We start from the raw sequence: 13,878 nt of genomic DNA, 5'->3' as shown, positions 1-13,878 counted from the left end.
CACTGATATTGGACAGTAGTTTTGTGGATTACTTTTCTTACCCTTCTTGTTTGTTGGTGTGACCAGCGCTTTCTTCCAAACACTGGATGTAGCACTTTATTTAAGGGGTTTATGGTGTAGCATGTTAAAATCAGCTAATCCATCTACAAATACTGTATAGAATCTGAATGAACAACTCTATGTTCCCTCTGGTTCTCAAACTGCTTCAAATGGAACACATAATACCCCCATCACAATACTCATGTTGGTGAGAGATTTCTTCTACTCTCCCCCCACTTGACAAGTTGCCATTGTGGACTCTAACATGCTACTTTTGGCACGCTTTCTGCTATCAGTGTTTGCCTGCTATCCCTATACAAGGTGACTGGGTAGCCGACAGATGATTCTCAGGTTAAGCAGTGTCTTGTGTACATGTGGGCTTCATTGCACTGCCAAAAGGAAATCATACAGAGTCCGTGCAGAATACCGTGGCCAGGAGATGTGCAGACAGGGGGCACACATGGGGAGAGTGGCAGTGGTGGGGGATGTGGGCAGGTGCTGTAGGGGAAATGCCAAGCACAGGAGGAGAAGTGCCATTCTAAACTGAAGCCTACACTCTATTGTTTGTAAATATTATGCAGGGCCTCTCCACAGCCACAACTGTATGGTGACTATTCAAAAAGATCTGTCACCTCTGCTTTGGTTAGTATCTAAGAATAATTCCACTGAAAATGCAGTAATTTATTTATGCCTTAATAGTTCACCATTTTTAACTTTCAGAGAAGCATCGCAAGTGGTGAATTTTGAGTAAAACCTACACATTTCACTCGTTGCCATGTTGTAATTAGTTTCTTATGCCAAAATACAGTGGAGTACACACAGTCTTACCTCACTAAGATGTTGTGCAGACAAAATTGTGAGGGAATTCTAAAACAGAGGTTTATTAAGTTTATTAACTGAGGAACGGAAGAAAAGTAAGGGCAGTATCTTATGAATGAGTCCATCCTCGGTGCAAAAAAATGAGTAATATCTTCACTTATGTTGTTCCAAAACTCACAGCATTTCTCATTTCACCAGTATTGGGACTGGGTAGCCGACAGATGATTCTCAGGTTAAGCAGTGTCTTGTGTATCTTCACTTATGTTGTTCCAAAACTCACAGCATTTCTCATTTCACCAGTATTGGGACTGGGTAGTCGACAGATGATTCTCAGGTTAAGCAGTGTCTTGTGTACATGTGGGCTTCATTGCACTGCCACTCTTAAAAAATGCATTCTTTCACTGAAAAAGTCTGTAATTAATGGGATGACACAGTAGACAATGAAGTTCTGCATATCAAACCTACAGCAAAATGCTCTCTTCTTTGAAACTTCCTGGCAGATTAAAACTGTATGTCGGGCCAAGACTTGAACTCAGGATCTTTGCCTTTCACGGGCAATTGCTCTACTCACTGATCTACCCGAGCATGACTCACAGCCCATCCTCACAGCTTCAATTCTGCCAGTACCTCATCTTCTACCTTCCAAGACTTCACAGGAGCTCTTCTGTAAACCTTACAGAACAAGCACTCCTGAAAGAAAGGATATTGTGAAGACACAGCTTGGCCACAGCCTGGGGAGTGTTTCCAGAATGAAATTTCCACTCTGCAGTGGAGTGTACGCCGATATGAAACTTCTCGGCAGATTAAAACTCTGTGCCAGACCGAGACTCAAACTCGGGACCTTCAAAGATTCTGTATGTTACTTAAATTCAGTATTCAGTGACATATTATGTAATATGCTTCATATGCAAAATCATAGTGACCCCTGTTTTTCATAGAAAACTTTTTTGAATTTCACACAGTGTCTTACTTTCATGTAAATATCACAATAACTATGACTGTTAACAAAATGATGGGCACATCATCATGAAGCTCACATATAAAGCAGTAAATACTGCAAAAATGACGTTGTTTTATCAAATAGTTTTTGTAAAATTGTTTGAGAAAGATTGTAGGGCATATGACTCGATTCTGTAATTGCAACCAGCACTTGTTGGACTCCCCTTCTGAAAAGCGAATGAATCACCCAGTGCTTTGGATGAAAACTGGTCACTGTGCATCAGCTACTGTATCCTTCATGGACACTGCTACTGGATTTGTTGTGTATGAACTCTGCACAACGATAAGGAGAGATGGGCTACAGAGTGGTGCACCAAGTGTTGTTTTAGGACGGCTGGACAGAAGCAGAAATGATTAGCAAACAGGTTAACACAATAAATAGAACATTTGCTTAACTTGTATTTCTCTGAGTGTATGAAGACACATCACAAATAATGTGGAAAGGAACAGAATCCAGCTATTACAATGTTACAAGGAAGAGACTCCAAGTGCGAGTGGACCGTCTGGCTGCCTTTGGCCATTCTTTATCATGGCAGCAGAGGGCGTTCAGAGTCCGGAGCCTATGGAAGCGTGGCACAGCTGGTGCACACAGCTGGGTGCGCAGATCCCACAGGATTCTTATTGCCGTCAGATGGAAACTTGTAATTCTGCTGCTTTGATACTTGTGGGAAGGTATCAATATGTGACACCACAGGATTCTGCAATGTGTGTGGCTTAAAAACCAAAATGACTGCCTCAGGATACACCTCAAACTGGCAAAACTGGAACCAGGTTATCTATATTGGGTATATCTTCAAAGAGTCACCAGGCAAATTTTCTCTGGTGTTTAGATAGAAATTAGCCATTTAATTTTTTAGCAGATTAAAACTGTGTGTTGGACTGGGACTTAAACTTTGGACCTTAGTGTTTCATGAACACGTTCTCACTGACTGAAGTATCTGAATATGGCTTACAACTCACACACATTCCTTTACTTCTGTCAGCACCTCTCATCTACCTTTCAAACTATCTCATGGGACTAGCACTTCTGGAGAACACGATACTACAGAGAAATGGCTGACTGCAGCCTAGGCAAATGTTCCAGAATGAATTTTCATTCTGCACCAGAGTGTGTCCTGATTTAAAACTTCCTATCAAATTCACACTGGGTGCTAGACTGGATCTTGAGCCTGGAAACTTTGCCATCCACAGGCATCAGATCAATCAGTGAGCCCCAGGTTGGAGTTCCAGTCTGCCACACAATTTAATTTGCACACTCGATGTGGAGCAAAAATTCATTCTGGATAGTCATTTCTGCAGCTTATTGAAGGACTCAGCTCAAACAAACGCTGTTCATCAGTGTTTTGCACAGTGCTCAGTGTCAATGGAAAATGCTGTTTTGTTTCTCATTAGAGTCAGCTCATTGCACATTTTATTGTGGTGCTGAATGCCAACAGAAAATGCCAGTGTGTTTTTTGTTACAAATAAAATGTATTTTAAATGTAATTCCATGTGTATTATAATAGAGTGAACCCTTAGTCAATTTCAATGTTTAGTTTAGTGATCTGTGTTAACAGTATGAATTCAGGACATTAACACACTCTTAAATTTTTTTCTTTTTATTATAAATTTATTAAATAGTTTACTCTGAAGCATTTTAGTATATGCACTAATGTTTTATGATAGTACCAAATGTTGCCACTTGTTAGTGATGTGGGAAACTATTTCAAATTTTGTTCTGTCTGTGCATAGCTATAATTTTTTTTAACTTCTCAGAGATACATACTCATTTTTTTTAGTAATGTATCAAGCAATATGAAAATAGTAGAATGAGTAAAGGATGTGTGTGTGAGCAAGTCAGAGCTTCTGAATGGCACAGGAAGGTCGAAAATATTAATTTTTTAGGAACAAGTCACTTCAATATGTTGCTCAAAAAATGTATACATGGAAAAATTCTTTAACAAAATAATAATGAAGACATTTTGCTGTCAGTGTAGTGCTGTGGAATGATTTTATGAAAATATTCAATTTTTGGTAATATTTGGATGAAACAGAATTGCAACAGACTGTCATGTGTCATACATTATTTGCCCACAACTGTAATTACACAAAACATATTAATAACAAAGTGCTTCACATGGAGCATTCCATGGCTACATGTGTCACCTCTCATGGCAGAGATCCATCAAAAATTGTTCAGCAGAACCATGCGGATATCATGCATATGGAGGTGTCATGGAAATGACTCTGAAACAGTGCCGAATGTCTGCAGCCTTACACATTGGACAATTGGTAGAACATTTATGGAATTTTCAGCAGTGTCAAGAGCAGCAATCTCGTAGTGTAAAGTTTCCAAAGACTCAAACACAGAATGGAAGGATAGACGTGTGACAGGCTGCCACCCAAAAGCTATAAGCTTGAATGCCACCATAAGTTTGTGCTAGCATACTGATAAACAGCTATCTTGCAGCCTTTTCCATGATTCTATAGATGTTGTTTGAAGTAGTTCCATAATAATGCCATGTTTTATTGTGTTATGTAATATGCAAATCAGGTGCCTAGGCAACCATCAACCTTGAATCATATTTTCTAATTTGAAATTTTGCTTTTAAAACATGTAATAGAACAGAGTGTTTTTTTACCACAGGTGACAGCATTTATGTTAATTGAACTAGGTGATTAACACTATAAAACCTGATGACCACTTTACAAGTACTCCAGCAGTGACAGGGTGGTGGTAGCAGACAGACATTGTGGCACAGATTGGCAAGTAAGATGGGGATCTCAGGCAAGAAGATGTGGTTAAGAGATACTTACAAATATGATACGTGTCAAAGAGCATATCATTAAACTGAGTATTGCACTGCATTAATTTGGAACTACTCTATCAAATGCACACAAAACCTCCATTTTAAAACCTTTTTTCTTTCCTCCTCCTTTTTATTTTGGCTAAGTATATAACATTTAATAAAGTCAGCTCGATTCTGGAGTTTTAGTTATTTTACTACCCAAATCCTCCCCCATGAACCATGGACCTTGCCGTTGGTGGGGAGGCTTGCGTGCCTCAGCGATACAGATGGCCGTACCATAGGTGCAACCACAACGGAGGGCTATCTGTTGAGAGGCCAGACAAACATGTGGTTCCTGAAGAGGGGCAGCAGCCTTTTCAGTAGTTGCAAGGGCAACAGTCTGGATGACTGATCTGGCCTTGTAACAATAACCAAAATGGCCTTGCTGTGTTGGTACTGCAAACGGCTGAAAGCAAGAAGAAACTATGGCCGTAATTTTTCCCAAGGGCATGCAGCTTTACTGTATGATTAAATGATGATGGCGTCCTCTTGGGTAAAATATTCTGGAGGTAAAATAGTCCCCCATTCGGATCTCCGGGCGGGGACTACTCAAGAGGATGTCGTTATCAGCAGAAAGAAAACTGGTGTTCTACGGATCGGAGCGTTCATTGTCAGATCCCTTAATCGGGCAGGTAGGTTAGAAAATTTAAAAAGGGAAAGGATAGGTTAAAGTTAGATATAGTGGGAATTAGTGAAGTTCGCTGGCAGGAGGAACAAGACTTTTGGTCAGGTGTATACAGGGTTATAAACACAAAATCAAATAGGTGTAATGCAGGAGTAGGTTTAATAATGAATAGGAAAATAGGAATGCAGGTAAGCTACTACAAACAGCATAGTGAACGCATTATTGTGGCCAAGATAGATACAAAGCCCACACCTACTACAGTAGTACAAGTTTATATGCCAACTAGCTCTGCAGATGATGAAGAAATTGAAGAAATGTATGATGAAATAAAAGAAATTATTCAGATAGTGAAGGGAGATGAAAATTTAATAGTCATGGGTGACTGGAATTCGAGTGTAGGAAAAGGGAGAGAAGTAAACGTAGTAGGTGAATATGGACTGGGGCTAAGAAATGAAAGAGGAAGCGGACTCGTAGAATTTTGCACAGAGGACAACTTAGTCATAGCTAACACTTGGTTTAAGAACCATGAAAGAAGGTTGTATACATGGAAGAACCCTGGAGATACTAAAAGGTATCAGATAGATTATATAATGGTAAGACAGAGATTTAGGAACCAGGTTTTAAATTGTGAGACATTTCCAGGGGCAGATGTGGACTCTGACGACAATCTATTGGTTATGACCTGTAGATTAAAACTGAAGAAACTGCAAAAAGGTGGCAATTTAAGGAGATGGGACCTGGGCAAACTGAAAGAACCAGTGGTTGTACAGAGTTTCAGGGAGAGCATAAGGGAATAATAGACAGGAATGGGGGAAAGAAATACAGTAGAAGAAGAATGGGTAGCTCTGAGAGATGAAGTAGTGAAGGCAGCAGAGGATCAAGTAGGTAAAAAGACGAGGCCTAGTAGAAATCCTTGGGTAACAGAAGAAATATTGAATTTAATTGATGAAAGGAGAAAATATAAAAACACAGTAAATGAAGCAGGCAAAAAGGAATACAAACGTCTCAAAAATGAGATCGACAGGAAGTGCAAAATGGCTCAGCAGGGATGGCTAGAGGACAAATGTAAGAATGTAGAGGCTTATCTCACTAGGGGTAAGATAGATACTGCCTACAGGAAAATTAAAAGAGACCTTTGGAGATAAGAGAACCACTTGTATGAACATCAAGAGCTCAGATGGAAACCCAGTTCTAAGCAAAGAAGGGAAAGCAGAAAGGTGGAAGGAGTATATAGAGGGTCTATACAAGGGTGATGTACTTGAGGACAATATTATGGAAATGGAAGAGGATGTAGATGAAGATGAAATGGGAGATACGATACTGTGTGAAGAGTTTGACAGAGCACTGAAAGACCTAAGTCGAAACAAGGCCCCGGGAGAAGACAACATTCCATTAGAACTACTGACAGCCTTGGGAGAGCCAGTCCTGATAAAACTCTACCATCTGGTGAGCAAGATGTATGAGACAGGCAAAATTCCCTCAGACTTCAAGAAGAATATAATTATTCCAATCCCAAAGAATGCAGGTGTTGACAGATGTGAAATTACCGAACTATCAGTTTAATAAGTCACATCTGCAAAATACCAACACGAATACTTTACATACGAATGGAAAAACTGGTAGAAGCCGACCTTGGTGAAGATCAGTTTGGATTCCGCAGAAATGTTGGAACACGTGAGGCAATACTGACTCTATGACTTATCTTAGAAGAAAGATTACGGAAAGGCAAATCTACATTTCTAGCATTTGTAGACTTAGAGAAAGCTTTTGACAATGTTGACTGGAATAATCACTTTCAAATTCTAAAGGTGGCAGGGGTAAAATACAGGTAGCGAAAGGCCATTTACAATTTGTACAGAAACCAGATTGCAGTTATAAGAGTCGAAGGACATGAAAGGGAAGCAGAGGTTTGGTAGGGTGTGAGACAGGGTTGTAGCCTGTCCCCAATGTTATTCAACCTGTATATTGAGCAAGCAGTAAAAGAAACAAAAAATATTTTGGAGTAGGTATTAAATAAAGTCCATGGAGAAGAAATAAAAACGTTGAGGTTCGCCGATGACATTGTAATTCTGTCAGAGACAGTAAAGGACTTGGAAGAGCAGTTGAACGGAATGGACAGTGTCTTGAAAGTAGGATATAACATGAACATCAACCAAAGCAAAACGAAGATAATAGAATGTAGTCGATTAAGTCGGGTGATGCTGAGGGAATTAGATTAGGAAATGAGACACTTAAAGTAGTAAAGGAGTTTTACTATTTGGGGAGCAAAATAACTGATGATGGTCGAAGTAGAGAGAATATAAAATGTAGACTGGCAATGGCAAGGAAAGCGTTTCTGAAGAAGAGAAATTTCTTAACATCGAGTATAGATTTAATTGTCAGGAAGTCTTTTCTGAAGGTATTTGTATGGAGTGTAGCCATGTATGGAAGTGAAACGTGGACGATAAATAGTTTGGACAAGAAGAGAATAGAAGCTTTCAAAATGTGGTGCTACAGAAGAATGCTGAAGATTAGATGGGTAGATCACATAACTAATAAGGAAGTGTTGAATAGGGTTGGGGAGAAGAGAAGTTTGTGGCACAACTTGACTAGAAGAAGGGATCGGTTGATAGGACATGTTCTGAGGCGTCAAGGGATCACAAATTTAGTATTGGAGGGCAGTGTGGAGGGCAAAAATCGTAGAGGGAGACCAAGAGATGAATACACTAAGCAAATTCAGAAGGGTGTAGGTTGCAGTAGGTACTTGGAGATGAAGAAACTTTCACAGGATAGAGTAGCATGGAGAACTGCATCAAACCAGTCTCTGGACTGAAGACCACAACAACAACAACAAAAACAACAACAACTACCCAAATAGTAAAAGTTGTCTACTACTTCCAGCATACCTTTCCTAATCTAGTTTGCTCAGCAAGGAATGATTTAATATGAATACACTATCACATTGTTGTTCATCTTGTAACCTTTTATAAAGATACTATCCATTCTGTTCAATAGCTCTACCAAGTCCTTTGCTGTCTGTGACAGAAATGCAATGTTGTTGGTAAACCTCACAGTTTTTCTCCCTAAACTTTAAGAACCTGTCCAAATTTCTCTTTCGTCATCTTTCCTGCTTACTCAGTGCACAGACTGAATAATATCGGTGATAATACTACTCCGTTCTCAATTGCTACTTCCCTTTCATGTTCTGCAACTCTTATAACTATAGTCTGGTTTCTGTAGAAGCTGTGAATAACCTGAATTGTATCTCTACTACCTATAGTCAATACTGACAAACACTTCATTTAAAATATATAAATGCAGGTTTGCCTTTCTGCAGTCCAATTTCTACATTATGTCGTTGGGCCGCACTGCCTCGCATGTTCCTACATTTCTATGGAAACAAAACTCATGTCCTTTTAGAGTGACTTCTAGCAGTTTTTCCATTCTTCTTAAAACAACTCATGTCAATAGTTTGCAACCATGACAGCACCAGTATACCTTATTTCAGGAAGGAAGGAAGATTGGGTATAACATCCCACCGACATCGAGGTCACTAGAGACGGAGTACAAGCTCTGATGGTGTAAGAATGGGGAAGGAAATCCACCATGCCCTTTCAAAGGAACCATCCTGCCATTTACCTGGAGCAATTTAGGGAAACCATGGAAAATCTAAATCTGGATGGCTGAACAAGGGTTCGAAACACTGTCCTCCTGAACGCAAGTCCAGCGCGCTAACCAGTGTGCCGCCACCCTCGGTACCTTCCTTCAAGTTATGCATCATTGTCTCTCAATAAAGAAGATGAACTGCTTGAACGGACACACCTGTGCAATGAACACTTAAACTCACGCAACAGCCTTTTCCCCATACCGTTGGCAACTGCTTTTTGACCAAAGTCAGATTGCTTTATTTTGTTTTATCTTATGTGTCTCATGGCTCATGCAAGCAAATTTTTTGTGTTGGAATTTGTGAATTACTTCGTATGTGACGCACTCTTACCTTGTATTCCTCTAGGGCCTTGACATAGCTGGCAGGAGTAAACTTGGGCAGGGTGACATTGTGGATGCCGAGTGAAACAGTGAGGTTGAGGATGATGTTGAAGCCGTAGATGTGGTAGAAGGGCAGGATGCTCAGCACCACCTCTTGGTAGCTGGCTGCAACAGAGTCAACATGCAGCTCAATGCACAGGGAAAAGCATTCACTACTCACATACAACTACATCCACTTCTATAAATTAGAGACAAAGGCAGTAACTCAGAGAAATAAGCACTTTGAATTGTTGGTGTTCTGCAGCATCAGTTAATTTTGTGAATGCTATAGTGTTTCTGAAAGAATACCTCCCAGTTGCTTTAAATAATTTTGTAGCCTAGATGATGGTGGGTCTTAACCCTAACAGAACAGAGATTCAGTTTAGATTATTTCATAGTATTGCTCTGTTCCAGTGATGTATGTAAACACCATGATGAGAAAAGGTTTGCAGGAGAGCTTCTGTAAAGTTTGGAAGGTAGGAGACAAGATACTGGCAGAAGTAAAGCTGTGAGTACCGAGCGTGAGTCGTGCTTCGGTAGCTCAGATGGTAGAGCACTTGCCCGCGAAAGGCAAAGGTCCCGAGTTCGAGTCTCGGTCGGTCACACAGTTTTAATCTGCCAGGAAGTTTCATATCAGCGCACACTCTGCTGCAGAGTGAAAATCTCATTCTGGAACCATGGTAAGATTTTATAAACCATTCATGATATACATTTACGATACAGGATTACTCATAAGTACCTCCAGAGTTTCAGAAGATGACTCATGAAAACTATGGCATGCAGCAAAATGATAAATACCGATGGGTAGAGTGTATCTCAATGTTTCAATCTGACATATGCATCACGGCGTACTTTCAGAGCACACTAGAAGGGGGCAGGCATACCAGAACATTGTAGACAAATCATTCACTAGGTGTTGTCACATCAAAATATTAAGTTAGTGCATAAGTTTGTAGCATTTTTGTTTTGAATGTTGGTATTCTGGTTGCTATGGCTTTATTTATCAACTGTCATTTTTTATTTGTTGCTCAATGTTACTATTTGAGTTTATGTATTGTCATTTTGTCATTTGGAGATACCAAGTGGAGCTGTGGCTGCTGTAAAATGGAGTTCCAAGTGGTGAAATCAGAACATTTCCAATGTATTCTTCCGTTTGACTTCAACAGAAGGGTGACAGCAGCGGAGGTAGCCAGACACATTGCACAGAGCATGGAGAGAAAACAGTTTTCTCTTTTTCAGGAGGATCATTCTGACATTAGTGGCTCTCCAAATTCAGGAAGACTATTGGAATCTGACGAAATTCATTTAAACACATTAATCCACAATGACCCATGTCAGTGTACCCAAGAATGAGCAACTTTGATGAACCGTAACCGTTCTACCATTGTGCAACATTTGCATGCAGTGGGAAAGGTTCAAAAATTGGGGGTATGGGTACCGCGTGCTCTAGCCTAAAATCACAAAAATTTGTGATTGCATCTCTACTTGTTCTTCATCAATTGGCTCCTAAACACTCCTCATGATTTCTCTCTTGAGTCATTACTTATTATCAGAAATGGTGTCTTTATGCTAACACAAGGAAAAGAAAAGAATGGTTGTACCCAAACAAAGCAGTGACCTCCTGGTACAAAGACTGTGAAAATATTTTGTTTACACTGTCCTACATGAGAAATGATTACTGTGATAAAATAACGGAAATCAGAGCTAATACAGAAAGATATAGGTGTTCATTCTTTTTGCACACTATATGAGATTGGAATAAAAGAGAGTTGTGAAGTGGTTGAATAAGCCCACTGCCAGGCACCTAAATGTGATTTGCAGAGTATCCATGTAGCTGCAGATGTACTCCATGATAAGGTCTGCCCACATTCTGATAAACTGTCAAAAAACACTGTGTAGGAGATGGGTTGTAAAGTCATTCTACACCCACCTCATTCATCTGACCTTGCTCTCTCAGATTTCACCTTTTCTACTCTCTATCAAATAACATTCAAGGAACTCCCTTCCTGCGTGAAAATGTGCTCCGAACATGGCTTGATGAGTCCTTCACCTCAAAACCACATGATGTCTATAATTGTGGAATCAAAAAGCTACCCCAGCATTGGCAGACTTTAGAAATAGTGAAGTAATATATATTATTGATGACTAAAATCTCTGTTATGTGCATCAGTTAGGTAAAAACACTAAGAACTTATGCACCAACCTTATAGTTCGCACATAGACAATGCAACACAATGCAATGAAGATATTTCCAAAATGCATTCCTGTTGTACCAGCAGCAATTTCAAACAATTGCAAGCACATATTGACATCTCATGCATCACAAACTGTGTCCATATTTAACACCTGTGCTGTGTGTTATGAACCCGGAGAGCTGCTCTTTGTACTGACATGCATCTATTTTCTGTAAGTCTTAATTTTTGTGCAGATTTCTTTTGAAACTCCAGAGATGCTTATGGACAGCACTGTGTGTCTGTTGCAGCCTTTGACAGAAATAGTAACACTCATTCTTAGTACAAAGCAGGTAAAGTGATGCATCCTAGCCACATACATGAGCCTTGTACAAGTATTTATAAGTTACTTAGCATGAAGTGTGCAGTGATGTGTACATTGTGATATTATTTCCCAAATTAGTGTTCATTGCTATGGAAAAGTATCTGAAAGAGAATAAGTTTGTCAGATTTACTATAGCTTTTCCTGCAAAATTTTTTGAGATGGAAATGCATAAAAGATGAATATTAATTGGAAATACTGTCGATTTTGATGTTACTCATTGCTTTCGTACTTCTGGTAAAATATATGGAATAAATCTGTAAAATGTGACTCTTGTACACCAACTCACACAAAATTTATATACTGTATAGACATTTGCGTACATGTTCTCAACATGATCAAAATTTAGTTCATAAAAATGGATAGAAGCATTGTGATGTCTTGGTTTTGATTTGTAATTAATTGAAACTAAAATTATTGATCATAAACACAGAAAAATGAATAAAATGTTAAATTAAAATAATTGTATTTTACTAAAATAAATATATGTACTTATTTTCTTTTTTAGGTAGCAGCCAACATTTTTGACTTTGGTATCCTCATATTCCCATGAAGACATAATTCAGCTGATACAGCAGTGTGGTAAAGTGGTTCTCAAAAACTTGTCACTTTATATTTTACTAGGACTGATTAGTTCAGTTGTTTGATAATATTAATAAACGGAATCCCCAGTTACTTCCAAAACTGAAGGCAGCACCACCATCAAAGTACAGCACTTAGAACTGAAAGCATACTCATTTCTGACACCAATATATAACCACAACAGAACTAAATTCCTAGACAGAGATTATAGCTATTTATACAAAAATAAGAAATTACAGAATGCAAGTATTTATATAAAAAGTGAATGTTCCAGAATATACAAACACTACAAACTTAAGGCATTTCAAGAACTTCCAGAAATGACAACTAATGAATAACAAATAATTGCTGGTGGCTAGTTTTGAACAGGCAATCCAAACACGCCACTCAGTTATGCTAGTCATCACACTATACTGGTTATAGAATTGCTCTCGCTCCTGCAGAAACAGTGACCCACTGTTTCAGAGGTTCTTACTGGAACCAACTATAGCACTCTGGATCTAAATCTTGTCAATAGCAATCTGTATGGAGGTGCTACTAGATCCTTGCACTCTGGTCATGTTGTTACATCCTCTTCACTATTCTGAGCATAGAAAGAAACCCCTCACATTAAAGCTTCATGATTGTCAAGTGGGTCTTCAGTTTCCTTGCACCTCCCATCACTGACCTGCACCTCTGGACTGTAGTAGGGATTCATACATAGGACATCGATGGCATCTCTGCCCTTTTGTCTTCTTGATGTAGGGTTATAATTCTTGACTACGTGTGTCATGTTTAACAAATAATGAAGGTCCAAAGTAGTGCTTTACTAACTTTTCTAATAGTCCTACTTTCTGCACAGACATAAAAGGCCATACCAAGTCTCCCAGGGTATATCTCACTACCTGGTACTTGGCATTCTAGTAAACTCAGTTTTTCTCCTTGTCATTTAAGATCCGCATGCGAGACAGCTGTCTTGCTTCTTTGGTCCTGGTGGTAAGATGATTCACTTACTCAGCTGAACATCTTCCAGCTGAAATGGGAATAGTGTTTCACTTGTCATTTTTGCCTCATGATCAAGGAGCAGAAAAAAAGGGCATTTGTCTCTAGTGTCTTGCCTTGCTGGATTGCATGCAAATGTCACAATGGACAGTACCGTGCCCCAGTCTCTCTGCTTGACATCAGTGTACACTTAGAACATATCTGCAAATATCTTATTAAATCATTCTGCGAGGCCCGTTGTCTGTGATGGGTAGACAGTTGCCATCATATTAGGTTACCCCTGACACTATTTTTGACTGGAAAACTTTTCTACAATCAGTGATCATGACTGGAGTTCTCCTTCCTTCAAAATGATGTCTTCTACAAAGAACTTTGTAATTTATGTGGCTTTGGCATCCAGCATAGCTTTAGTGACAGCATAGTGTGTGAGGTTGCCTATACAGACCG

The 13,878-nt window shown here is 39.3% G+C and overlaps 1 protein-coding gene across 1 annotated transcript in view; it reads right to left on the bottom strand.

Moving 5' to 3' along the window:
- LOC126292309 (probable 4-coumarate--CoA ligase 1) overlaps nt 1–13,878 on the bottom strand; it is a 355,684-nt gene that overhangs the window by 94,659 nt on the left and 247,147 nt on the right. Inside the window, exon 4 of the mRNA XM_049986241.1 lies at nt 9,287–9,441. Coding sequence (XP_049842198.1) covers nt 9,287–9,441 — 155 coding nt within the window. The remainder of the gene's footprint in view (nt 1–9,286; nt 9,442–13,878) is intronic.

This window comes from Schistocerca gregaria, chromosome 9, assembly GCF_023897955.1.
Source record: "Schistocerca gregaria isolate iqSchGreg1 chromosome 9, iqSchGreg1.2, whole genome shotgun sequence".
Classification (NCBI taxonomy): Eukaryota; Metazoa; Arthropoda; class Insecta; order Orthoptera; family Acrididae; genus Schistocerca; species Schistocerca gregaria.
Note: the sequence above shows the minus strand (reverse complement) of the source record. Positions and strands in the feature narration are given on the sequence as shown.